At 68.3% G+C, this 26,997-nt stretch overlaps 1 protein-coding gene across 1 annotated transcript; it reads left to right on the top strand.

The window, feature by feature from the left end:
• Positions 1-26,723, top strand: LOC127482722 (maestro heat-like repeat family member 5). The gene is made up of 27 exons (XM_089336226.1): positions 1-85; positions 455-519; positions 1,465-1,767; positions 2,550-2,645; positions 2,947-3,063; positions 3,155-3,268; positions 3,749-3,898; positions 7,271-7,393; positions 7,645-7,721; positions 8,068-8,179; positions 12,583-12,678; positions 13,440-13,544; positions 15,574-15,709; positions 15,821-15,915; positions 16,263-16,412; positions 16,668-16,822; positions 17,247-17,391; positions 18,229-18,413; positions 19,222-19,359; positions 19,454-19,565; positions 19,679-19,822; positions 19,991-20,167; positions 20,669-20,824; positions 23,746-23,868; positions 25,796-25,898; positions 26,205-26,279; positions 26,569-26,723. The coding sequence occupies exons 1-27, from the start codon at positions 1-3 to the stop codon at positions 26,664-26,666; spliced, it is 3,435 nt and encodes a 1,144-aa protein (XP_089192352.1). The 3' UTR covers positions 26,667-26,723.
• Positions 26,724-26,997: the final 274 nt, after the last annotated feature.

Raw genomic sequence — 26,997 nt, 5'->3', positions numbered from 1 at the left:
ATGTCGGCCCCGCTCAGCGAGCTCCTCCGCCTGAACTCGAGCGGCGGCACCGCGCTGCAGGAGGAGATGCAGGAGCTGGAGAGGGGTGAGCGGGCCTCGGGGCCGCACGCCCAGGCCCTGGGGCTCCTGCCCGGGAGGCGGGAGACAGACTTCTGGAAGGGCTTGGGAGACTCCCCACGGACCGGAAACCAAGGGTGCTCCACCCCTGGCCGGCTGGCTGGCCCCTGCCCCCACGCCCTCTCAGCACCTCAGGCCCCGGGGGGCAGCTGGAGGGGAGGCCTCAGTCCTGCCCCACGGGGAGGCAGCTCCAGTGCTGCCGGGGGCCCAGCCCACAGCGCTCAGCGGCCAGCCAGCCTGCGCTGGGAGCCCGGGGCACACACACGCATCGAGCTCCTGCCCCACGTGGGTGGAAATTCACTCGGCCACATGCGCTGCGGACCCCCATTGCCCTCAGCAGCTCGGGGGCCCCCGCTGCAGGAGGCGGCCCAGAAGCCAGCCGCCAGCGCGGCGGAGGCCGGGGTGGGCAGACAGGAGGCTCTCGGGCCCGGACCCCACACGTGCAAAACCCACGGCGAGCCAGCCGCACCGGCTGCCTGCCTCGCGCCCAGTGCCCGCTGCATGTGGCTTTCAGCGACCCCCAGCCCCTGGAGGCTGCGGGGCCGGCGTCTCTGCCGCCCCTAGTCCCTGGCCGGGGGACCACCTGTCCTCCACGCCCCTCCCTGCCCCTCCCCGTCCCGCGCCCGTGTGGAGGGCTTGGCCCCACTCAGGAGGTTAGCTCAGGAGGGGTGGGGGCGAAGGGGGCAGGGCTCACCGCAAGACTCCTCCCCCTCTCCAGCCTGAGGTCAGGAGAGGACCCCCTGCCTGCCTCTGTACCTCCAGTTTGAGGTTTTGTCTTTTTTTTAAAAAAGATTTATTTGTTTATTTAAAAGGCAGAGTGACAGAGGCACACACACACACACACACACACACACAGTCTCCCACCCGCTGGTTCACTCCCCGGATGGCCCAACAGCCAGGGCTGGGCTAGGCCGAAGCCAGGAGCCTGGAAGTCAGGCGGGGTCTCCCACGCCGGTGCAGGGGCCTGCAGGGGGCCGGCTTCCGCTGCTCCCCAGGCCATAGCAGGGAGCTGGACCGGAAGCCGAGCGGCCGGGACTCCAGCGTGCGCTGACGCGGGCAGCGGCTTCACTGGCTGCACCCCGTTCCAGTTCTGAAATGTACACGTCGCCGTGTCAGCTACTCGGTGCAGGAAACGGGGATTTAGGTTAATGTGTTTCAATGTGGCAGCTCCTTTGGGCCCGCCCCCCAGCCAGCGCACCCTCTCACTGGTCTGAAGGCTCCGGTTCTGGCTGTGGTCCAGGGCCCCGCGTCCTGCGCTGGCTCCGGCCGGTCCCTGCATGCTCACTGCGTGCCAACCCCCCGGGCCCGGTCTCCGCCCCTAGGACTGTCTCTGTGTCCGGCTGCCAGGGTGCCCACCTGACTCTGGGCGGGGTCTCCAGGCGCGTTTGGGAGAAGCGGCCCTGCTGGTGTGAGCTGGGGGCCATCTTCCCACGGAAGCACCGTCAGGGGTCACGCAGCGGCCAGGGCCAGCGCGGCCCAGCCTGCCCTGCGTCCTCCGCAGACCTCCTGGACGTGGGGCTGCAGGCAGAGCCCCGGAGCTGCTGCGCCGCCCTGAGCGAGGAACAGGCCAAGCAGATCCGGTTGATGACGGCCTCGGAGCAGAGCCCGGTGCTGGAAGCCATTTGCCACTGCCTGGATGAGCACAGCAAGGTGGGCCCCGAGAGCCTCTCCTGCCGCCCCCTCTGTGGGCCTGACCACCTGGGGGCCCTCGGGGGCTCCCGCTGTGGCCCCAGTGCTCACGCGCCCGAGCTCGGCTCCCCCAGGCTCCCCCAGGCCTTCGCAGGCCCTGAAGCCCCACCCACCCGCTCTCAGATGCCCGGTGGCCGCTGGGGCTGCGTGACCGGCAGTGGGCGATGCCGTCTCAGGCTCTGCTAGCGCTGGCCTCGTGTACAGCTTCTCCAGTGGCGGGAGAAGGGGCAGCAGGACCAAGCCCTGCTGGCTGCCCCACCAGCCCGGCCGTCTGCACGGAGGCCTGGCTGAGGGCCTGGGGGACCACCCCGGGTGGCTGAAGCCCCCAGCCCCTCCTGGGGCTGCCGTCCACTCTGAGCAGCCAGGCGAGGAGGGTGTGCGTGCTTGCGGACGGAGGCTGGCTGCACGTGAGAGGCCCAAGGGCCTGGGCCCACAGCCGGCCGAGCCGGGGGGAGCGTGGCTCAGAGGGGTGGAGCCTCCAGGGGGTCAGGGTGGCTGGCCGAGCCACGAGGAAGGGTTGGCCTCCTCCCTGAGCCGGGGTCTGCAGCAGAGGAGGGCGTGGCCAGTCATTCGTGGGAGGAGGGCTGCTGGGGCCACTCTGCCCTCTCCCCGTGCTCTTTGGGGGTGGGTTCCTGTCCTAGGCCCCTCTGTCCTGTCCCCCCGAGCTCTGTCCTGCCCTGTGTGGGGGTGGGCGGGGTGGCATGGAGCCGAGAGGTGCCCCCAGCCCCGCGCTGTCCCCACAGCTCGCTGGGGGAGGGCAGCTGCTCACCTCCGAGGACAGCCCCATCCAAAACCTCATGAAGTTTCTGTACCTGGACCCCCAGCGGGCAAAGGAGAAGGTAGTGCCTGGGCCAGAGACCCCTGCGGGCGGCCTGAGGAAGAGCAGGTGCCCTGCCCACGAGCCTGGAGCCCTGGGAAGCTTGGGAAAGACAGGAGGGCTGCCTGGAGGAGGCGTGCCTGGGCCCCAGGGTGGAAGCCCAAGGGAGTTAGGCAAGGAGATCCTGCGTGTTGCAGGGACGGGGAGCCGGGTGGGCCTGGGTGTGAGTGAGGGTCCCACTCAAGTGCGCCCCAGGGGGCGGCAAGGGGGCAGCTGTGTGGCCGGGGCCCCGGCGCCCAGCAGGCCCTCGGCCACCTCCCCAGGTGTTCCTCTTCAGCCTGTACGGCCTGGTGCTCCGGGAGTGCGTGGACACGGCCCTGGTGAAGAGGTACCTGACCCGCCTCCTGGACTTGTCTCACCAGTGCGCCCCCCAGCGGGAGGTGGGCTGCCCCGCCCGGCTCCCTCGGAGGTGGGGGCGCGGGGGGCACCAGCGCCGCGGCCGGGGCCAGCTCACGGGGTCCTCTGCCACAGGGCATCGCGCTGGCCATGGGCTTGGCGTCCACCTCGCACCTGGAGGTGGTGTGGGCCACGCTGGAGCACCTGGGCCGCACCCGCTTCCTGAGGTCGGCCCTGCGGGACGGCCAGGTAGGGGCTCGCCGGGGCGAGCAGGCTGGGGACGCTGGGGGCCTCCCAACCACCTCCCTCTTGCTGGCCCCAGCCGACCATCACCTGCTCGGAAGGTGTCGCGCTGACACCCCCTGCCGGCGGAGGTCCAGGTCCCGGGGGCCTGCCCTGACCACGCGATGTGTGTGGCCCTGGCCTGGATCATCCCGTCTGCTCCAGCGGCCGGAGGAGGGGCGGCAGGACTAAGTCCTGCTGGCTGCCCCCCAGCCCAGCCCTCTGCAGGAGTTTGCGCTGAGGGACTCCACCTTCTGGGCCTGCCAGGGCCCGGGAACCTCCCCCGGGAACAGCAGATGAATGAGAGACAGCTGAGGGATGAGGCAGCCTGGGAACCTGCCAGCTGGGGGGGCTTCCTGGAGGAGGTGGCTGCCCAGGACCCTGCCCCTGCTCCGGAGGGGTCCGGGGGCAGGCACCAGGCCCAGCTCCGCCCTCCTCCCCCCGCAGGAGTCGGACCCCGACCTGCGCTGGAAATGGGTCAGCAGCACCTCCCTGCTGTGCTACGGGCAAATGGCCATGCACGCCAAGGAGAAGATCCTGCCCTGGGTGGACAACATAGCCTCGCGCATGGTGTACTACTTCTCCAGCAGCAGCCGCGTGAGCGCCCAGCTCCCTCCCGATGTCCCTGCGCTGACCTGGGGCACCCTGGCTCCCTCCCGATGTCCCCGCGCTGACCCGGGGCGCCCCGGCTCCCTCCTGATATCTACACCCAGATCCGGGCGCCCTGGCTCCTGACATCCCCGTGCTCACCTGGGCACCCCGGCTCCCTCCTGACATCACCCCACTGACCCGGGGCACCCCGGCTCCCTCCCGACATCCCCGCACTGACCCCGGGTGCCCCGGTTCCCTCCTGACATCCCCGTGCTCACCTGGGCACCCCGGCTCCCTCCCTACATCCCCACGCTGATGCCGGGAGCCCCGGTTCCCTCCTGACATCCCCGTGCTCACCTGGGCACCCTGGCTCCCTCCTGACATCACCCCACTGACCCAGGGCACCCCGGCTCCCTCCCTACATCCCCACGCTGACCCCGGGAGCCCCGGTTCCCTCCTGACATCACCCCACTGACCAGGGGCACCCCGGCTCCCTCCCGACATCCCCGCGCTGAACCAGGGCCCAGGTCACCCATGCAGAACCGGCCTGGCATGGCCAGGGCAGCAAGGCCGGCTGAGGGTGGGGCACTCTCCCTGCTCCCGAATCAGGAAGGCTCTGGGAGCAGATCCACAGGGACTGCTGGCTGCTAGCACTGGGCGTGCATGCGTGTGTGTGTGTGCACAAGTGTGAGTGTGTGGGGTGCGCGTACCTGTGTGCACATATGGGTGGAGGGTGAGTGCACACACTTGTGCATGTGTGTGTTTGCACGAGTGTGGGTTTGTGGTGTGTGCATGCCTGTGTGCACATGTGTGTGGAGGGTGTGTGTATGTGTGTGTGTGCATGAGTGTGAGTGTGTGATGTGTGTGTGCATGAGTGCGAGTGTGTGGTGTGTACATTTGCATGTGTGCACGACTGTGAGTGTGTGATGTGTGTGTGCATGAGTGTGAGTGTGTGGTGTGTGCATGCCTATGTGTGTGTGTGGAGGGTGTGTGCACATGTGTGTGCATGACTGTGAGTGTGTGGTGTGTACATCTGTGTGTTTGCACGACTGTGATTGTGTGATGTGTGTGCATGAGTGTGAGTGTGTGGTGTGTATATTTGCATGTGTGCACAACTGTGAGTGTGTGGTGTGTGCACATGTGTGTGGAGGGTGTGTGCACGTGTGTGTGCATGACTGAGTGTGTGGTGTGTACTTCTGCGTGTGTGCACGACTGAGTGTGTGGTGTGTGTGTGCCTGTGTGCTCGTGTGTGTGGAGGGTGTGTGCGCATGACTGAGTGTGTGGTGTGTACTTCTGCGTGTGTGCACGACTGAGTGTGTGGTGTGTGTGCCTGTGTGCTCGTGTGTGTGGAGGGTGTGTGCACGACTGAGTGTGTGGTGTGTACATCTGTGTGTGTGCACGACTGTGAGTGTGGTGTGTGCGTGCCTGTGTGCTCGTGTGGGGAGGGTGTGTGCACGTGTGTGTGCATGACTGAGTGTGTGGTGTGTACATCTGTGTGTGTGCACGACTGTGAGTGTGGTGTGTGCGTGCCTGTGTGCTCGTGTGTGTGTGGGGAGGGTGTGTGCATGTGGGGGGGTGTATTTTGTGGATCTCTGGTGTGTGGTGTTGATGATTGCACTCATGTCCGTGATGTGGGGTGTGTTTGTCGTGGAAGTGTGTGCGTCCGTGTGTTGGATGGAGGATTGCAAAGATTTGATGCAGGGAGTGGACGTTTGTGCTTAAGGTGCCCGCGTCCCACATCAGATGACCCAGGTTCCCTCCCCGGCTCCGGCTGCTGTGCCGTGCAGACCTGGCGACGGGCCTAGTGCCTGGGAGACCTGGATGGAGTTCTGGGCCCCCGGCTCTGGCCCCCCGCCGGCCTGGCCGCTGCAGACACTTGGGGAGGGAACCAGAGGAGGCGAGCTTGCTCCTTTTCAAATGAATACAAATTTTAGCATTATTCTATTTTGGTGCAAAAAAATGGAAATCCATGCATTTTTCATAATATTCATTTTCCGTGAACCATTTGCAGACACGTTTGTGTGCTGTGTGTGTGGCATGCATGATGTGTGGCTATATGCGTAGTGTGTGAGGGTGTTACAGATGGTGCCTGTACCTTGTGAGGATGCGTGTGGTACACGGATGTGAGGTGGGTGGTGTGTGTCCTGGGGCTGGGTGAGGGTGTGTGTATATAGTGTTACATGGATGTGTGTGTGTGTGGCATGAGGTGTGTCACGTGGATAGGGTGTGTGGTGCGTAGTGAAGGTCTGTTACATATACTCTGTGAGGAACGGGGGCCTGTGCTACATGGGGCTGTGAGGGCGTGTCAGGGGGACAGTGTGAGGTGTGGGGTTGTGTGCTACACGGGGCTGTGAGGGCGTGTCAGGTGGATGGTGTGAGGTGTGGGGTTGTGTGCTACACGGGGCTGTGAGGGCGTGTCAGGGGGACAGTGTGAGTCAGGTTGTGTGCTACATGGGGCTGTGAGGGCGTGTCAGGGGGACAGTGTGAGGTGTGGGGTTGTGTGCTACACGGGGCTGTGAGGGCGTGTCAGGTGGATGGTGTGAGGTGTGGGATCGTGTGTATCCGGGGCGGGTGTGTGAGGCGTGGGGCCGTGCGTACCCGGGGCGGGTGTGTGAGGCGTGGGGCCGTGCGTACCCGGGGCGGGTGTGTGAGGCGTGGGGCCGTGCGTACCCGGGGCGGGTGTGTGAGGCGTGGGGCCGTGCGTACCCGGGGCGGGTGTGTGAGGCGTGGGGCCGTGGGTACCCGGGGCGGGTGTGTGAGGCGTGGGGCCGTGCGTATCCGGGGCGGGTGTGTCAGGTGTGGGGCCGTGCGTACCCTGGGCGGGTGTGTGAGGCGTGGGGCCGTGTGTACCCGGGGCGGGGTGTGTCAGGTGGACGGTGTCAGGTGTGGGGCCGTGTGTACCCGGGGCGGGTGTGTGAGGCGTGGGGCCGTGCGTACCCGGGGCGGGTGTGTGAGGCGTGGGGCCGTGTGTACCCGGGGCGGGTGTGTGAGGCGTGGGGCCGTGCGTACCCGGGGCGGGTGTGTGAGGCGTGGGGCCGTGCGTATCCGGGGCGGGTGTGTCAGGTGTGGGGCCGTGCGTACCCTGGGCGGGTGTGTGAGGCGTGGGGCCGTGTGTACCCGGGGCGGGGTGTGTCAGGTGGACGGTGTCAGGTGTGGGGCCGTGTGTACCCGGGGCGGGTGTGTGAGGCGTGGGGCCGTGGGTACCCGGGGCGGGTGTGTGAGGCGTGGGGCCGTGCGTACCCGGGGCGGGTGTGTCGGGTGGCTGCAGGAGTGATCCCGCTGCCGCCCCCCAGCCATCTCTGCTGCTCTGCCTATCAAGGGAGCGCCCGCCCACCTTTCCTGACTCTGCGCCTCCTTTGCTCCCGCCCCCGCGGCCAGGACGAGACCCTCAAGGGGAGCTTCCTTTCGGCGGCCATGATGCTGGCGAGATCCCTCAGGCAGGAGCCGGGCACCCAGAACTACCGGTTCTCTCAGATCCCGGAGCTGGTCCAGTGTCTGCTGGTGCGGGGCATCCTAACCCCGCCTGGGGGCGCGGCTGGGAGGGGCCCTGGAGGAGGGGGTGGGGCCCCTGGCGTGGTGGGCGTGTCCCCAGGGGAGGTTGCCTGTCCGGGAGAGGTGGACAGGTCCCAGTTGGGGTGGGCGGGTCTCCGGAGAAGTAGGCGGGTCTCCGGAGAGTTGGGCGTGTCCCCGTCAGGGTGGGCGGGTCCCGTGGGCTGGGCCCCACGCCGCCTCCTGTCCGTCTGCCCTCCCAGTGCGTCCTGCAGCAGGAGCCCAACTTCCCGGGGTCGGTCTTCCGGCAGAAGGCAATCCTGGTCATTGCGGAGCTGAGGTAGCTCCTCCTGGGCCCAGGGACGGGCAGCCCTGTCCGCAGGCGGAGGAGGACGGGCGCGGGCGGGCGATGCAGCAGGGCTGGGCAGGCCGGGGCTGGGCCGCCGTCTCCCGGGCTGGCGCCTTGGCTTTGCCTCACGGGCAGCACAGAGGGAGCCCTGATCCTGGCCACGCCCATCTCCATCCAGGGCCCGGTCACCGGACAGTGCCTGGGTTTTCTCCCAAGCAAATGTCGCCGAGCCCAAGAGCTCCCTGGCCAGCCCCAGGCCAGGCCATGTCCGTCCCCGGGGGCGTTGGGTCCCAGAGCGGGGCTGCAGACAGTGAGAGCCCCCCCGCGTTCCGTGCAGCAAGCTGCGGCCCCACCTGAAGCCCCTGGTGAAGGCCAGGGTCCTGCACGTGTGTTTCAGAAGCGTGTTCGAGCTTCCGCCCGCGGACCCGCAGGCGGCCCCGGAAGTCACGGTGACGCCCCGCCCCACCCCGGGTGTGGGTGCGGGGGGCCCCGCCTGGCGGGCGGGGGGGTGAGGGAAGCGTTCTGGCGCAGGCTCGGGGTCCCCTGGCTCTGGGTCCTGCCCGCTGCCCTGGGGCCCTGGCCCCCCGCCGCTCCCGGGGGCTGTGAGATTTTAGGGACCCCACTCATCAGCCCCGCGCTGCGCTGGCCAGCGGCCGGGACCCTGCTTGTTCTGCAGCGAGCTGGTGGACGCTGGCTGTGCCTCCAAACACGGGGAGCCCCGCGCTGCGGCCACGCCCCCCTTGGCTGGGGGCTCCTGCTCCCCGGAAGCAGTGCCAAGAGAGAAATAAAGTTGGGGTGCTGCGTGAGGGAGGGGCGGGGAGGTAGGGGGCCCGGCTCTCGCTGCTTGTTCTGGTGGGGGGAACCCCGCGGAGGGTCTGGGAGGCCCTGCCCACCACCGTCTTTCCAGTAGGCACCCTGTGAGTCCCAGCAGCCAAGGGCGCCACGGGGGCCCGGGGGGCCAGGCAGGCGGGCTGCGGGGGTGGTTCTCAGCCGAGTCCAGACCCAGCAGCCCTGCTTCCTGTGCCTGTGTGGGATCCGTGCCCCTCACCCCAGCCCCTGGGATCTTCCTCCCCCCAACCCCTCAGCCCCTCGCGGAGAGCACTTTACAGTTTGCAGTTTTGAGATTTCTTGGTTTTGCGTCTTCTCAGAAAGGCAGACAGACGCCTGCTGGTCCACTCCCCAGAGGCCGGGTGGACACTCGGAGCTTGGGATTCGTTTGGGTCTCCATGTGGGTGGCAGGGGCCCCAGCACTTGTCACCTGCTGCTCCCGGGGTGCAGGCCAGCAGGGTGCTGGACTCAGAAGCAGAGCGGGGCTTGAGCCCAGGCGTTGGCGGAGACGGAGATGTCGGGTGCCGCACACCCTGCGCTGATTCAGACGCGCAGCGGGGAGGGGCATTTATTATTCTTCTTTTTAGCAAACTGCCCAGCTGTTTTCCAAAGTGGCCAGGCTCCCTCGGTGCCTCTGCCCCGCCCCCGTCGGCACCTGTGAGCTCCTGCCTGTCAGGACAGACGTTGGGTTTGGTCCAGCGCCGACACGGCCAGTTCCGAGCCTGCGCCTTTGCATTCTGCCTCGGTTCCAGAGAGCTTCGGGGTTGAGGCCGGAGTTCCTGGGAGCCGGCCCGCGTGGACGTGGACGATCTCCAGGCCAGGCTCCCGTCCACTCCTGTTGGCCGCTGAGATGCAGTGCGGGAGCCGCTCCCCGCCAGGTGGAGCCCCTCCTTGCAGTCTGCCGGTCGCTCCTGCACTTGCTTGGAGTTCTGCCATTAGGTCTAGAAGCTTCTAGAAGTCCCCCTGCTGACACCGCCCGGCTCTGCCTGGCTGTGCGGCGCTGGCTCCGGCTCTCACCCGCGAGGTTCAGCATGGTGGAGTTTTCAGGTCTTTGACGTTCAACCCCAGGGCGCCACAGGATCTCAGTGGGTCCCAGGAGGCGGCTCGGCCCTGTTAGCCGAAGGCGCCCCGAGAGCGCTTAGAAAAGTGGAGGAAACGTCAGACCTTAAGCTGTGCCCCCAGCATGAGCCCCACCAGCTGGAGATGCTTCTTGTTAGGGACGCCAGAGGCCGTCCCTCGGACCGAGGGCGTGGGACACAGCCCAGCCCCCGCAGCCGCCCTTCCAGTATTACCTGCAGAAGGGTGGGGCCCTGTGAGCACTTGCATAAAAATGTATTTTATTCATTTGAAAGGCAGGGTTAGAGAGAGGTGGGGGAGAGAGAGAGGTGGGAGAGAGAGAGAGAGGGAGGGAGAGAGGGAAGGGTGGGAGAGAGACGGGGTGGGGGAGGGGAGTAGGGGAAAGAGAGAAGTGGGAGAGAGAGAGGTGGGAGAGATGGGTGGTGGGAGAGAGAGAGGTGGGGGAGAGAGAAGTGGGAGAGAGAGAGAGGGAGAGGTGGGAGAGAGAAGGAGAGAGGGAGGGGTGGGAGAGAGAGGAGGTGGGGGAGAGAGAGGTGGGAGAGAGAGACAGACAGGCAGAGAGAGGTCTTCCATTCGCTGGTCCACTCTCCAATTGGCCGCAACAGTTGGAGCTGCACTGATCTGAAGCCAGGAGCCAGGAGCTTCTTCCAGGCCTCCCACGCGGGTGCAGGGACCCAAGGACCTGGGCCACCTTGCACTGCCCTCCCAGGCCACAGCAGGGATCAGCACCATATCGGATGCCGGCCTCACCCGCTGTGCCGCGGCGCTGCAGACTTTAAGGTTACGAAGCAGAAGTTAGAAGGAGCCGGGTCAGCACCGCAAGTGGGTTCGTCGGATGCACTTCCCTGTGGGATGCTCAGAAGTCGGCCGGGTCGTCGTGCTGGGAGAGGACCCCGGGGACGCTTTCCGGGGAGCTTTTCCGGCAGAGCCGCAGTGGGCCCTGGAGAGCCTCTGCCGCCGTGGTCCTGGGCAGTCAGAGCGCTGCTGCCTGCCTGTGCTCTCGGCCGGTCCACGCTGGCTCCGCCTCCCGCTGACCACGGCCCTGACTGCGCCATCGTCCCGGGCTCCACCTCCTGCTCCAGTCCTCTGGGGAAGCTGCCCTCGGCCACACACACACATGCACACGCATGCGCACACACACCAGTGCTGGCAATTCCTCCCGCTGCTCCGCTCTCTCCTGTCTGCAGCCGATCCGGGGCCACCGCGGGGGCACTGGGGACGCAGCAAGTCTGCCCCGCTGTGACTATTCCGTGGGAACCGAGGGGCTGGGCCACCCGGGATGTCTGTGGGTGGTGTTGATGGCTGCATCGCCACCCTGTGCCTCCACACGCGAAGCCACAGTGACCTCGCAATCCCCGGGCCAAGCGCACCACAGACGCCACGCTGGTCCTGGCTCTGGTGGTAGCAGGATCCATGTGGCCGACCTCTTTCCCAAGCCATGTCAACCTCCCCAGACCACAGGCTATCCCCACACAGACACGCCCACCCGAGCTCCTCCCATGCACTGACACGCCCACCCGAGCTCCTTCCCCTACAGACACGCCCACCTGAGCTCCTCCCCACAGACACACCCACCTGAGCTCTTCCCCACAGACACACCCACCTGAGCTCCTCCCCACAGACACGCCCACTCGAGCTCCTCCCCACACAGATACGCCCACCCGAGCTCCTCCCCACACAGATACGCCCACCTGAGCTCCTCCCCACACAGATACGCCCACCCGAGCTCCTCCCCACACAGATACGCCCACCCGAGCTCCTCCCCACAGACACGCCCACCTGAGCTCCTCCCCACAGACACGCCCACCCGAGCTCCTCCCCACAGACACGCCCACCTGAGCTCCTCCCCACAGACACACCCACCTGAGCTCTTCCCCACAGACACACCCACCCTGAGCTCCTCCCCACAGACACACCCACCCTGAGCTCCTCCCCACAGACACACCCACCCTGAGCTCCTCCCCACAGACACACCCACCTGAGCTCTTCCCCACAGACACACCCACCCTGAGCTCCTCCCCACAGACACACCCACCTGAGCTCCTCCCCACAGACACACCCACCCTGAGCTCCTCCCCACAGACACACCCACCTGAGCTCCTCCCCACAGACACACCCACCTGAGCTCTTCCCCACAGACACACCCACCCTGAGCTCCTCCCCACAGACACACCCACCTGAGCTCCTCCCCACAGACACACTCACCTGAGCTCTTCCCCACACAGATACGCCCACCCGAGCTCCTCCCCACACAGATACGCCCACCTGAGCTCCTCCCCACAGACACGCCCACCCGAGCTCCTCCCCACAGACACACCCACCTGAGCTCTTCCCCACAGACACGCCCACCTGAGCTCCCCACATGCAGCCACGCCCACCTCGAGTCCCACCCACACAGACACGCCCACCCGAGTCTGCCCTCAACTGTTCCACATGCATTTCTGTGAATCTTTGAAGACTCCTAGTACAAGGCAGTGGGATGTAGGCTTCCATTTTGTTTTGTAAATATTGATTTGTGTGACAGGCAAAGGGCCAGAGAGAGGAAGAGGGAGAGGGAGAGACAGTGGAGAGAGAGAGAGAGAGAGGGAGAGGCGGTGGAGAGAGAGAGGGAGAGGGAGAGGCGGTGGAGAGAGGGAGAGGTGGTGGAGAGAAAGAGAGGGAGAGGCGGTGGAGAGAAAGAGGATCCTCCGTGCGCTGGTTCACTCCCGAAATGCCTGGGGCTGGGCCAGGCTTCAGCCGGAGCCGGGAACTCCATCCTGGCCTCCCACTGCATCGGCAGGAAGCTGGCTCGGGCCTGGGGGTGGCTTTGGACCTGCCAAGCTCAATGTGAGAGGGAGGGTGACGGGAGAGGGCCCCCGGCGTGGGACCCGACCCGACACCACCAGGCTCGGCAGGGAGGGGGGCTGTGGGGTGGGGCCAGAGACCTGAGGTGGCCTCTCGCCCTCAGACTCTGTACAAGGAGACCCTGTGCGCTCTCCACCTGCTCCTCCGCACCTTCCTCAGCGAGGACATGGGCGTGAACGAGGTCTGCTTCCTGCTGCAGGTGAGCGGCCGCAGGGCAGGGGGCGGCCGGGCAGAGCCTCCCGGAAGGGCTGAGCTGGACGCTTCAGGTGGTCCCAGGCCCTGCCAGGCAGGGGGCGCCCTCCCTGACCACCTCCAGTGCCACTGCGTCCAGAAGAGCCTGGTGGGGCTGGCAGCCCTGGGGATGGGGTCGCGGGCACAGCCTGGGGGGAGCTGCAGGCAGGGGCACAGCAGGTGTGCAAGACGGCTTCCTGGAGGCGGCGGCACTGCGCTGTGCCTGAGGAGTGGTGCCGTCAGCCAGGTAGGAGGGTGATAGAGAGGTGGGCCGGGCCCAGAGCTGCGCACCTGGTCCAGGAGGAGAGTGGGAGCTGAGTCCTTCTGGAAACAGAGGCCAGGAGCAGGTGCAGAACCCAGCCGGGCTCTCGGGGCTCCTGGTGGGGGCCGGCGCCCCAGCACACCTCCGGGCTCCTCCACTCACCTTTTTGTGCACCCCGCAGCCCACTCCCTGCCCCACCCGCGCCCTGAGACACGCCCACCCCAAGCTCCACCCCACATCCTCAGGAACGCCCACCCAGAGCCCCGCCCCTTACTCAGACACACCCACCCCGAACTCCACCCACCCAGAGCTCCGCCCCTTACTCAGACATGCCCACCCAGAGCTCCGCCCCATCCCCAGACACGCCCACCCCAGCTCTCTGCAGGTGCCCGGCTCCGTGACAGGCATGGCTATGGGGCGGGGCTCTGGTGGCTGGCAGGTCCTGAAGGTCCCTGTCTCTGTCCCAGCACACAGAGCCCTGGCTGAGATCGGACAGGAGCCACGAGCGCCAGCGCGTGGTGCAGTGCATCTTCCGGCTCCTGCAGTACATGGTGGACTCCCTGAAGTTCGCCGTGAGTGCGCTGCACTCTGGCCTCGGGGAGGACAGTGGCCAGGTGGGCTCAACCCCCAGAGCACCAGGGTAGGGGAAGACCAGGGATCCGCGCCCCGCACCCGCTGGTTCTTGCAGCCAAAATTCACTGCGCACCGGCCGCCGCGCTGTGCACGGAGAAGACAGGGTCCCTCGCCCTGGAAGCCGGGGCCGAGAAGGGCGGTGTGCGGGAAGCCCTGCGGGAAGCTGTGCGCGCGCGCGCGGGGGTGGGGGGAGCTGTGCGGGAAGCCGCGCGTGGGAGGCAGCAGAGGCACCAGCGCAGGCATCGCGGACATGGGAGCAGGGGCGAGGGCTGGCCCGCCCCCCAGTGCCAGCAGGAACCAATGCGGGGACCCGGAGCAGGTGTGGGCGCGGGACGGGAAAACGTGGGCCGCCCTCCCCGCGGAAACCGGAGGCTACGGTGCGTGAGGGGCCGCCGCCCGGGCTCAGGGTCCAGCCCCAGCCTGGAGGGCGCACGTGCGGTGTGTGCCCCGGAACCGACAGTGCAGTTCCCAGAAGGCACGGGCGGCCGGCCTGGGAGCTCAAAGCACGGCCCACTCTCGCGAAGACCCAAGGCTCCATCGCGTCCACCCACACGCACCCGCAGCAGGCCACACGTCGCGCCTCACCACACAGCTCCAGACGGCTCCAGGAGCCATCGGGAGCCACGCACGCCCGCGCTCCTGCGCTGCTGGTGCCTGCCGGCCCGCGCCCCTGAGGCCAGGCCTCGCCTTGAGGACTGCTCCGCGGTGCCGGGAAGCGGGCACCCGAGAGCCGAGGAGGCGGGCAGGGCCGCGCGGGGGCCCAGTGCCTGCTTCTCCAGCGACTCCCGCCGCGTTTGGGCGGGTTTGAACCACGGTGCACGGCAGGCCATCAGCGCCACCCCGGAGGGTCGGGCGGCCCCTGGGGCCCCCGGGTGAGGCTGGGCGAAGTGGTGCGTGCTGACTGCTCTGCGGGCCTGGCGGGGCCTGCAAGGAGCCGGGAGGCCGCCGCGTGGACGTGGGGGGCGAGGTCGCTTCCCGTTGGAAGCTGTTCAGAAACGGGGCGCTTGCACAAAATGGCAGCTTTCTGACGGTGTCGAGAGGGAGCCGCCGGCGAGAGGTTGCCTGGTGTGGGGAAGACGGGAGGAACCTCCATCAGGAGGACCAGACCCTAAAACTCAAAGCTTGAAGACAGGTGTTAAGAGGCTGGTGGGGGAGGTGTGCGGACTGTCGGTGACGTCACTGGGTCGCCAGCGCCCTACACTGGGGCGCCTGGTGTGCACCCCAGCTGCCGGCTTAGGTGCACCTGGGGAACAGCAGGTGATGGCCTGGGGGGCTGGGGTCCCTGCCACCCTCAGAGGAGACCCCGACTGAGTTCTGAGGCCCTGGCTGTGGCTGGGATTGGGGAGTGAACCAGGGATGGAAGACATCTCTGCCTCTGTGTCTCTCTCTGCCTTTGAAATGAAATGCAAATAAATGAAAATTGCATTCAAGAGCGGGTTAAGACCCATGCCGCCTGCAGTGCCGGCTTCCCGTGTGAATGTGGGTGCCGGCTGGAGTCCCGGCCGCTCCGCTGCCCAGCCGGCTCCCTGCCAATGCGCCGGGAAAGCAGCGGAGGACGGCCAAGTGCCTGCATAGAGCTCCCGGCGCCTGGCTTTGACCTGGCCGCTGTGGCCGGCCATTTGGGGAAGCCCTGCCTCTCCCTGCGTCTTGGGAACTCTGCTTTTCAGATCAGTGAGGCATTTGGGGAAGTCCCGGAATGAAAAGAAAGCGTGAACACGACAGAGAATAGATAGGACGCGCCGACAGGTAAAGGCCAGCTCTTTAAAAAGAGCCAAATGCAGGTTTTGGAGACGGAATCCACTCTTTGAGCTGGAAAAGCCCCAGGATCAGTTTGCCGGCCGAGGAAAATGGCGGTGGGCCTGCTGCCGGGACCTGCCACAGGGCCCGGGGCTGGCACCCGGGGCGGGGGGCAGCGCTGAGGACCCCTGGGGGCAGCCCCTGCCGTGCTCACGGTGCTGCCCTTGGCAGGAAGGGGCCATGCCCTCTGCGCTGGGCCACCACGTCGGCCTGCTGACCCTGCTGTGGCGCGACAAGGAGGAGACGACCCGGAAGTACTCCCAGCAGTGCGTGACCCTCCTGCTGCAGCTCACTGTCCTGCAGAGGGGTGAGCAGGGGACGTGGGGGGCCTCACTCCCGCTCGGAGCGCTGGGCTGCCCCAGCGGCCAGGGAGGGGTCACTCCAGCTCCCCCCTCCCCCCCTGGGCGCGTCACAGCAGGGAGGATGGCGGTGTCCATGCGTCTCAGTAAACTGAAGCAAAGTGAAATTCGGGCGAGCAGAGACTGGGAGGTGAAACTCTACAGCGCCGTGAAGGTGAGGCCCTCGGGCGGGCCGGGGAGGGCACCTCACGTCTGCGCCCCTAAGCACCTGCCCAGGGCCCCAGGCTCCCTGTGGCCCCTCCTGGGTGCTGGGGACAGGCCCCGCCTCCCTTGCACTGCTCCCAAGGTCCCTGGCTCCCACGGTCCCCAGGGCACTTCTCCCGAGGGGGCAGCTGCGGGCCTGTGGCGAGCACACTTCCCACCAGAGGGCGAGGGCCGTGGCCGCCCGAGGGGTCCCCGGGGGGCAGGGTCTGCTCTTGGTGTTCAGGTGCGGAGGGACCTGGGCAAGAGCCCGGCCCACTGGTGAGCACGGGGGACCCTGGGCCCCTCCCCTCGGCACAGGCCTTCGAGCGGGACCTGACCGTGGCCCAGCACACGCAGCTGGTGCTGACGCTGCTGCCGGGCCTGTGCAGCCACAGCCGCCTGAGCTGCGACCTGGCCTCCAAGCTCCTCCTGCTGATGTTCGAGGGGCCGGGACTCAAGCCGGAGCAGGTGGGCCCGAGGGCCTGGGGTGGCCACAGCTCCGGCCTCCGCCTGCTGCTGCCGCCCTGCGGGCCCCGGGCGGGGACAGGCCGGAGGTGGCTCTGCGCAGCCCTCAGCTCCGCACTGCCCCATGCCCAGCAGGCAGGAGCCAGGGCAGGGCCACGCAGGGGCGGCGAGGCTGGTGGGGGGGTCTCCGGGAGGCAGCGCGTGGCCGGGCAGGAGCCTGTCTGAGGCCCCCCCCCGCCCCTTGGCCCTGCCTGGCAGGTGGCGGAGGTCCTGCAGAGCCTGTTCCAGCAGCTGCCCCACATCCCACTGCCACACGTGCAGCAGGACGCGATGAGGGCCGTGACGGTTCTGGGTACCCAGCACCCACAGGAGACAGTCGAGGTGGTGCTGTCCCTGTGCCACCCCTCGGAGAGGCAGGTCTCTCGCCCAGCCCACTGCCTGCAGGGCCACCGGTCAGCAGGGGCCCTGCACGCCTCACAGTGACTCCCCAGCTGCCCAGAGCCCCAGGCCCGCCATGTCCCATGGGACGGAGGGCCAGCAGCGCCGCGGGCGGAGAAAGCTGCCAGGAGCCCGAGGGCTGTGCAGGCTCCACCCACCAGCGGCCCTGGCTCTGCCCCGCCCCTCGCTCTCAGGGGCAGCTTGCTGGGGTCCCCTGGCGGAGGGTGGGAGGCAAGTGCAGGTGGGGGATGGGCAGTGGGGCTCGCCCGCCACCCTGCTGAGGGCTGACACATCAGGGCGTGCGGGTCTTCACCCAGGGGTCCCGCTGGTGGCCACGGGGGTCGGGGAGCCCCTGTGTGCAGTGGGGCCGGCCGACAGCGGAACCGCCTGTCTCTGCAGGAGGACCTTGCCCCTGTGGAAGGCCCTGGCCACCAACCACCAGCTGGCCTGCAAGGTCATAACTCTGCTCTACATGAAGCTCAAGTTGCGCCCCCCCCGGGGGCTCACCCGACCCAGCTCCCAGACCCAGCTCATCTCCCTGCTGGTGAGCCACTCCCTGAGCCCCTGCGGGGACCCAGGGGGACCCCAGGATGGCCCAGGGCTGTCCTCACCTAACCCCTGCCCTGCACACACAGGCTCCCCAGGCTCCTGGTCCGGGGCCTCCCAGCTGCCATCAGCGCCGCGGCTCCGTTGGGCACCCAACCCTGTCACGGCCAGCCACAACACGCACACCAAGGCCCCCTGCTGACAGCAGTGCCTCCTGGGCACACACGAGGAGGCAGGAGAGGGCCCTCGTGGCCGTAAACCTGACCTGCTCCCCGCGAGGGCGGCAGGGGCCTGGGGGGCAGAGAAGGCAAGCCCCGCAGGCTGTGGTCAGGGGGCGTGACCATGGAAGGTCTGACTCAGGAGTGACCCTGTTAGCCCTGCACTTTGCAAAGTGGGCCCTGGGGTGAGGGAGGGCAGTGAGTGCCGTGCTGCCTCCAGGGACCGGCTGGGCAGGGGACAGGGTGACCACAGGGCTCATGAGAACTGGTGGTGGCAAGAGCCGGGGCAGGTTAGCCCAGCCCTGAGGAGTGGCTGTTGGGGTCAGCGCTGGTCACAGACTCCTGCAGCTGGCACAGGAAGCCCGCAGGACTGGGGGCAGCCTGCGCCCCCCACCCAGACCCCACCATGAAGGGCACTTGGAGCCAATGGTCGGGGCCGGTGAGAGCGTGCAGCAGTGTGGCGACCAGCCCGGGCGTAGGGCAGGGGCTCCCGGCCCTGTGCCTGGGCTGCTGTGGGCGGTTGGGGGGGCCCTCCAGGACCAGCCCAGGCGGCAAGAGCGGAGTCAGGTGTGGCTGTGTGGACAGGTCCCCGGGCCCTGCCCTGTCGCCCGCTGCAGGCCCTGGGCACCATCTATGAGCTCCTGTACACCCAGGAGTACAGGCAGACCATCCACTGGGCCTTCGCGGGCATCCTCCTGGGGCTGCTCACGCAGCTGCACTACCTGTTCGAGCTGGGTGTGGTGGAGGACGTGGCTGACTACCAGGAGGACATCCTGGACAACAAGCCCCTCAGCCCCTTCAGGTGGGACGCCCGCCGGACCCCAGCCCTCTCTCCCTGCACCCCCGGGCCCCAGCCCCCTCTCCCTGCACCCCTGGACTCCACCCTCCTCTCCCTGCACCCCCAGACCCCAGCCCCCTCTCCCTGTACCCCCGGGCCCCAGCCCCCTCTCCCTGCACCCCTGGACTCCACCCTCCTCTCCCTGCACCCCCGGACTCCAGCCCCCTCTCCCTGCACCCCCAGGACCCCAGCCCCCTCTCCCTGCACCCCCAGGACCCCAGCCCCCTCTCCCTGCACCCCCGGACTCCACCCTCCTCTCCCTGCACCCCCGGACCCCAGCCCCCTCTCCCTGCACCCCCAGGACCCCAGCCCCCTCTCCCTGTACCCCCAGGACCCTAGCCCCCTCTCCCTGCACCCCTGGACTCCACCCTCCTCTCCCTGCACCCCCGGGCCCCAGCCCCCTCTCCCTGCACCCCCGGACTCCAGCCCCCTCTCCCTGCACCCCCAGGACCCCAGCCCCCTCTCCCTGCACCCCCAGGACCCCAGCCTCCTCTCCCTGCACCCCCAGACTCCACCCTCCTCTCCCTGCACCCCCGGACCCCAGCCCCCTCTCCCTGCACCCCCAGGACCCCAGCCCCCTCTCCCTGTACCCCCAGGACCCCAGCCCCCTCTCCCTGCACCCCCAGGACCCCAACCCTCCCCTCCCTGCAGCCCCTCCCACACATCTGGGCAAAAGGCCCTGGGTTACCTGCTGGGGCCCAGGGGAGCAGGGGAGGGGCGCGTGAGGGGCGCCACAAGGTGGCAGCCTCGACAGCCCCTGCACCTGCCCCAGGACGTGCCTGGAGGCCGTGAAGGGCCTCTTCTGGACCACCAGCTACTGGGAGGTCTTCGCCTACATCCAGCTGCTGCAGGGTTGGGCGCTCCTGGAGCGCCCGGACACCTATGGGGAGGGAGTGAGCCTCCTGGCCAGGTGAGCGGGGTACCCTCTCCCAGGCTCACCCTCCCTCGCAGCTCCAGGGTGCAGGGTGCAGGCTGCGCCTCCCCCGGCCGCGTCTCGCCGACAGGGCCATGGTGCAGTATGACTGCGAGGTCAAGGCTGTCCTGGGGCAGGCGGTCATCTCCCTGAAGAGCATGGAGGAGCGAGACAACGTGGTGGCCATCCTCCTCCTCACGGAGGTCAGCCCCTCGCCCACCGCTGCCCTGGCCAGCCTCGGGGAACTGGACGCCCCTCCGCCGCCTCCTCCTACCCGGCTCATCTGAGATCTGCCTGGGGCTGCGCCCCTCCCCAGTTTCTCAACAGCGCGGAGGTCTTCCAGCAGGCATCCCGGAAGAAGATGGACACCCTGCTGAACCTGGGCCTGGGCCACTGCAACCAGCTGGTGCGGGCCATGAGCCTCAAGGGCCTCAGCAGCACCACCATGCACCCCAAAAAGGTGAGAGGAGGAGCCGCGGGCGCCCAGGCGCTCCCTCAAGCTCCCGCCAGCAGGGAGGGCGGGGGCGGGCGTGTCCTTTCTCCCCGAGGGCGGGGGTCCCAGGCCCCGCCTCTGCCCCGCCCCCGCCGAGCTGCCAGCGGCAGGAGCGCGAGTCGGGGTCTCCCGCAGGTGTTCCTGCTGCGGAACCGGCTGGCCGGGCTGCTGGACAGCTTCCTGCGGCCGGACACCAAGGACCTCTTAGGCCTGATGGGGATCCTGGGCGACATCCTGCACCGCCTGGGCCTGCAGGGCGCCGGCTCCGCCAGCATCAAACTCGCCCAGCACCTGCTGTCCTTGTTCGAGGATGTGAGCAGCCGGGCGGCCGCCGGGAGGGGGCGGCGGGGGCCAGCACCACCTGCACCGGCGTCCCCGGCCGCCCCGGGGCGCCTTCCGCCGGCGCGCGCCTGCGCAGTGCTGCCCAGGCCCGCCGGCCAGAGGAGCGCCTTCTGCCCTGGCCGGGCCTTGTGGGTTATGACCGGAAACCTGGCCCTGGGGAAATCAAGGCTCCGCCCAGGGCAAGGAGCCCCACCCACTCGCTGGCCATGGCCTTGAAGGCCCTGGGCTTCACCACGCTCAGTCCACACTGGGGAGGGGCGGCGGGGCGCTGGGCAGGGGAGCAGGGCAGGGCTCCTGGTTTAAACAGACCCTTGGGCAAGCCAGGGGCGGGGTGAATGGTTTTGGGGGTGATGAGCGCATGAGGCCTGGAGAAGCGGGGGGGGGGGGACGGGGGGCGAGGCGGGAGAGAGGGGCTCCAGGTGCGGGCGGGAGCAGAGGCAGGGGCTCCAGGTGCGGCCGCGTGTCCCCCAGGAGCGGGAGGAGGTGCGCAGCGCGGCCATCTTCCTGTTTGGAGATGTCATAGACAGCGGCAGCAGGAAGTTCCGGCAGGCGTTCAAGACCCTCGCCTTCCAGGCCGTGGTGCCCCTGCTCTTGCACATGGCTGACCCCTGCCCCGCCGTGGTCACGGTGAGCGCTGGTCCCGGCGAGGTGGGGAAGGCCCCTTGCTGGGCAGTGGCCTGGGCAGCCCCAGAGAGCAGAGGCCAGGGCTCGGCTGCCCTCCTGGAGTGGCTGCCTGGGCCGGGCAGGGGGCAGGGGGCGCAGCCCCAGGCAGATCTCAGATGAGCCGGGTAGGAGGAGGAGGCGGAGGGGCGGCCCCAGGACCTTGGGGGCCTCGCTGGCCTGGGCACCACCCCTCCTCCCAGCACTGGGAGCCCAGCCCGCGGGGTCACTGCTGCTTCTACCTGCCCCGTGGAAAGGCATCCAGCTGCCGAGCACCTCTAGCCCTGGGCAGAGCGGGTCTCACGCCCCCAGCAGATCCCTAGGGGTGGCCCTGGAGCCCCCGGCTCTGTCACACGGGCTCCAGCCTCCACAGGGAGTCCTGGCCTCCACAGGGAGACCCCCTGGGAAGCCGGCTGGCAGCCCTAGATGCTGTGCTCTGTGTGGTCCGTTCCTGCAGCGTTAGCCCCTACTTCACCCAAGCCTCCGGCCCCCACGGGTGGATATGTAGGTTGCTGGATGAGTGGATGGCAGGTGGATGGATGAATGAGTGGGTGTGTGTGTGTGGATGGAGAATGGGTGAGTGCATGCCTGGATTGATGGGCGAGTGCATGCCTGGATTGATGGACAGATGGATGGGTAGGTGGTGGATGGGTGGATATGTAGGTTGCTGGATGAGTGGATGAGTGGGTGGATGGGTGGGTGAATGGATGAATGAGTGGGTGGGTGTATGAGTTGGTGGGTGGGTGGGTGGATGGATGAACTGAACGCATGGGTAGATGGATGAGTTTTGGGTGGATGGACGGTGGGGGCGTGGCTAGCTGACTGAACTGATGGATGCATGGTTGTGCGTGTGTGTAGACAGATGGATGGATGAGGGGATGGACGGATGGACTGGTGGGAGCATGGGTGTGTGTGTGTGGATGGAGAATGGGCGAGTGCATGCCTGGATTGATGGACGGATGGATGGGTAGGTGGTGGATGGGTGGATATGTAGGTTGCTGGATGAGTGGATGGGTGGGTGGATGGGTGGATGGGTGGGTGAGTGGATGGGTGGGTGGATGGGTGGGTGGATGGGTGGGTGGATGGATGTATGAGTAGGTGGTAGGTGGGTGAATGGATGGGGGGGTGGGTTTTTGGGTGGATGCATGGATGGGTAGGTGGCTAGCTGACCTGACTGATGGATGCATGGGCGTGTGTGTGGACAGATGGGTGGGTGGGTGGACTGTGGGTGCATGGGTCTGTGCTGGATGGACAGATGGGTAAGTGGATGGAGAATGGATGAATGGATGCCTTGTTGATGTGTGAGTGGATGGATTGATGGATGGATGTGCAGGAGGCCAGCACAGGGCAGAATGTAGCTAAGGTAGAGACCGAGGGTTCCAGCGATGGTTCAAGGGAGGAGGTGGTAGAAGCACCAGGGGCTGCAGTGGGAGACAGATCCGTCCAGGTCTCAGAAACTCCAGCAACAGGAGAAGCTCTGCGGACTCTCAGTGCCTCCCAGGGAGGGCCGGCAGAGTGCTCCCTGCACAGACGGGCACAGGTGGGGGGCAGAGGGTGCTCCCTGCACAGACGGGCACAGGTCGGGGAAGGCTGGCTCAGCGGGGGTGGGGGGCAGCGGGTGCTCCCTGCACAGACGGGCACAGGTGGGGGGAGGCTGGCTTAGCAGGGGTGGGGGGCAGAGGGTGCTCCCTGCACAGACGGGCACAGGTGGGGGGAGGCTGGCTCAGCGGGGGTGGGGGGCAGAGGGTGCTCCCTGCACAGACGGGCACAGGTGGGGGGCAGAGGGTACTCCCTGCACAGATGGGCACAGGTGGGGGGCAGCGGGTGCTCCCTGCACAGACAGGCACAGGTAGGGGGAGGCTGGCTCAGCGGGGGTGGGGGGCAGAGGGTGCTCCCTGCACAGACGAGCACAGGTGGGGGGCAGAGGGTGCTCCCTGCACAGACGAGCACAGGTGGGGGGAGGCTGGCTTAGCAGGGGTGGGGGGTAGAGGGTGTTCCCTGCACAGACGGACACAGGTGGGGGGAGGCTGGCTTAGCAGGGGTGGGGGTCAGAGGGTGCTCCCTGCACAGACGAGCACAGGTGGGGGTCAGAGGGTGCTCCCTGCACAGTCGAGCACAGGTGGGGGGCAGCGGGTGCTCCCTGCACAGACGAGCACAGGTGGGGGGAGGCTGGCTTAGCAGGGGTGGGGGTCAGAGGGTGCTCCCTGCACAGACGAGCACAGGTGGGGGTCAGAGGGTGCTCCCTGCACAGTCGAGCACAGGTGGGGGGCAGCGGGTGCTCCCTGCACAGATGGGCACGGGTGGGGGAGGCTGGCTCAGCGGGGGTGGGGGCAGAGGGTGCTCTCCGTCTGTTTCTGTCCCTGGCACGTATCAAGCGCCTGCTGTGGGCAGAGCCTGGGGTTGGTGTTGGGGCGGAGCAGAGGCTGGGTGACTCGGGGAAGCTGGGGGCTCTGGAAATGAGAAGTGGGAACGTGGCTCTGGGCTGCCAGGGTCTCCTGCCCCAGGCCCCCAACCAGGTGCCCACCAGCCCTGGAGGCTGCAGGCCCAAGCTGCAGGGAGGCCCCTCTGCATCCTCCTGTGGCTGGACGGAGGCCCCCCTGTCCTCATGTGGCCAGGCAGATGTCCCTCTGTCCTCCCGTGGCCAGGGCAGCCCCTCCGCGTCCTCACGGGGTCGTCTCCTCCCCTCCTCCAAGGACACCGCGTGTGTGCAGGGTCAGGGCCCAGTGCACGGCCCCACTGCTTCTCAGTCACCCCCAGACAAGGCCGCGCCCCGAGGTCCTGGGACCCTGGGGGACTTCCTGGGGGGAGCAAGCGGCTGCCGGGTGTGGGCGTGCCTGTGGGAGGGAGGCGGGCACGCGAGGGCCAGCGGCCTCCTGTTGTGGCCGCAGAAGTCCAAGTCCACCCTCCTGCGCTGCGCCCTCCTGCTCAAGTGGGAGTTCCGGAAGGAGCTGTTTGGCAAGCTGGCGTGGGGCCGCGGCCCGGGGGCCGAGAACGACATTTTTGTCTACATGGTAAGGTGCGGGCCCTGGGCGGGCGGCGGCGTGCGTGGTCACCAGAGCCCGTGGCGGGGGTGGGGAGGGGGCGGCGCCCTCCTTTTCCAGGGGCTCTGTCGCCGGGGAGCCCCACCTGTGCCTCTGAGGCCCCCGGCAGGCAGGAGGGGACACTTTGGATTCCAGAGCCCGGGAAAGGCCCAGGCCCTCCAGCTGCCCCCGTTCTCACGGCAGCGCCATGGTCCCCGGGTGCTGTCCCTCCCGCGCCGGGCCCTGGGGCTTCCTCTGGGCACCCAGACGCGGAGGGTGTCTCTGGCCGGGGATGGCACCGCCCTGGATCTCTGGGCTCTCAGTGAAGAGCAGAAACAGACGCAGCTCCGCGGGGAGCCCGCCCACCCAGGACCAGGGCCCCTGCCCCTCCTCGGGCTCCGCCCAGCCCCGTTCCCAGGCCGGGGCTTCCTGCGGGCACCGTGGCGAGGGCGAGGCCTGGCCTGGACCTGGTGGCCCGCGCCTCTGCTCTGGACGGGCGGGGGCGGCTGTCGCCAGGGCTGCCCCGGCGCTGGGTGTCTCTGGGCGCGGAGGGGCACAGGCCAGGCTTGGTCTCACGCCTGGTTTCCTGCTGGCGTTCACGTCATGAGCTGCGTTTACAGCACCCAACGGTCCGCTTCAGGCTGCCGCAGCTGGGACAGCCACACGCGCACAGCGGAGGGCGCAGGGAGGAGGGGGCGCGGGGCACTCCCGCCTTGGCACGCTTGCTGCACACGTGTGTGCTTCATCAGGGCCCTGGTTTGCGACTGAGGGGGGCCGCCGCTGCGGGCCTGCACAGGGGACCGTGGGGCGCTCTGTCCCCTGCGGCTGTGTGGGTGCCCCCCCAGCCTTTCACCTGCCTCTGCTTCCAGGGTGGCTGAGGCCCCGCCCCTGTAGTGCTGGCGCCCCGGGGCGGGTCACATGGGCTAGAAGCGGGGTTCCCGCCCCGGCCGCCGGGCATCCCGTGGGCAGGGCCGTGAGGGGACCCGGTGCTGGGCGCCGCCCCGCAGCCCTGCCTCTGCCCTTATCTCCAGTCACCAGCGCCTGCGTCCACCTGCACGCCAAGCTGCTCTCCCTCCGCGGGCGCCTCAGCCCTTGTCTCTGTCCCCCGGCTGAGCCCCGGAGGCCAGGGAGGGGGGCGCGGGCAGAGCCGGCCTCCGTCCCAGGGCCCACCTGCCTCGTGGAGCTGCCCTTCTCTGTGGACTCTCGCCCACCTGGGTGGCCTCTTCCAAGTCCCCGTCCCCAGACCGCCCGGGAGGTGGCCGCTCAGTGCCGCGGTCCCCAACGCCACCCTTTAAGCAGATTCTCTTCCCTTGAGCACTGTTACTCCTGGCGGTGTTAGAATGTTCTGGGCCCTTCCTGTTCCCCCTCCCGCCAAGACACGGGTGCTGCCTGTAGGGGGCGGGCGGTGGGCGGTGCTGGGGGAGGAGCCCGGGACGGTGACTCAGGGGTCTTCCCCTGACGCCCGCGGTTCAGCACCTGCCGGTCCTATGCCACCCAGATTCCCAACTCGCAGGCCCCCTGCCCCCGCTCCCGCTGGGCGTGGCCTCGCGGTCTCTGGGGGAGGAGCGGGCTGGGGGCGCAGGGGCAGGGATGCACTCACGAGGGCTCGTGGTGGTGGGAACAGACTCAGACCAGCAGACGGAGCGGCTAAGGAGCTGCGGGGCCTCCACGGAGGCTCAGGTGCTGCCCCCCAGCTCCTTCCGCCGCCTCCCCCCGATTCCCTGGACAAGCAGCAAGGCCCCAGGCTGCTGCCCCGTGTGCAGCTGGGCGGGGTGGGCTGGGGGCAGGCACGGGAGGGGCCTCACTGGGGACGGCGTGAGGGACCCGGTCCCTCGGGACCTCAGCTCCGCTCGCCAGCTCCTCCCTGCGCACCCCCCACCCCGGCGGGGCCGCAGCCTGGCCCTACGTCTGCCCGCAGGTGGAGAGCAACTTCGGCAAGTACCCCCAGTTCCTGCTGCAGGCCCTGGTCTACCTGAAGAGCCCACACAGGCCCCTGAAGCTGGCCGCCATGAAGTTCATCGGTGGGCGCTCCCCAGCGGCCCCGCCTCCACTCCACTCACCAAACTCAGTCCCCCAACCCCTGCAGAGGGCGGGCCAGGGGTGGATGGGGCGGCGCCTGCAGCCGGAGCCTCAGCAGCGGCCCCGCCCCTGCCCCCTACTCCTAGGCCCCCCGCCCCCGACCCAACCTCAGCAGCGGCCCCGCCCTCACCCCTACCCCCAGGGCCCCCGCCCCCGCCCCAGCAGCGTCCCCGCCTCCACCCCTACCCCTAGGACCCCCCCCCGCCCCCGCCCCCAGCCTCAGCAGCGGCCCCGCCCCCGTCCCGCAGGGGCCCTGCTGCAGGACTACTTCCCAGAGCTCTGCTTCTACCTGAGAAAGGGCGACCTGCCCGTCATCAAGAGATGTACGTGGGTCCGCCCCCCTCAGCCAGGCCCCGCCTCCCTCAGATTGACCCCGCCTCCCTCAGCCAGCCCCGCCTCCCTCAGCCAAGCCCCGCCCCCATCAGCAGGCCCCCCCCACCTCCCTCAGATTGTCCCTGCCTCCCACAACCAGGCCCGCCCCTCAGCCAGGCCCCGCCTCCCTCAGATTGGCCCCGCCTCCCAAGCCAGGCCCGCCCCCTCCGCCAGGCCCAGTCTCCATGACAGGCCCCGCCCCCTCAGACTGGCTAGGCTGAGCCCGGGTCCTGTGCGCAGACTTGGAGCCGCTGGAGCAGGACCCCGACGCGGCGTGCCGCAGGTTCTACCGGAACTTCGTGGAGGACATCACGGAGCTGTCCCGCAGCGTGACCTGAGCCCGGCCGGCTGCCGAGTGCCTTTTTAGTCTATTAAATGCGGACAGAGTTCCGCTGCCTCCGCTCTCTGCCGGTCCCCGTGGGGTCAGGGCGGGGTGGGGGGCGACAGCCCGGCCAGGGCCCTGTGAGTGCAGGCGCCCCCAGGGCGGGTTTCGGTGTGGCCACCTGCCCGCGCTGGCCCCTGGCCCGCGCTGGGGCCCCGGCCGGCTGGGGTGGGCTGGACCTGCAGAGAGACGCAGTGGACACCCTGTGCTCTTGGGCGTGGGGTTGGCTCTGGCTGCCGGGGGTGTGGGAGGTGGGACCTCCGTCGCAGTGTCCTGGAGGGGCCTCT

The sequence above is a fragment of the Oryctolagus cuniculus genome, chromosome 6 (assembly GCF_051225735.1).
Source record: "Oryctolagus cuniculus isolate XC-2025 breed Fujian yellow rabbit chromosome 6, ASM5122573v1, whole genome shotgun sequence".
NCBI lineage: Eukaryota > Metazoa > Chordata > Mammalia > Lagomorpha > Leporidae > Oryctolagus > Oryctolagus cuniculus.
The sequence above is the reverse complement of the archived record's forward strand: the minus strand, read 5'-3'. Positions and strand labels throughout refer to the sequence as shown.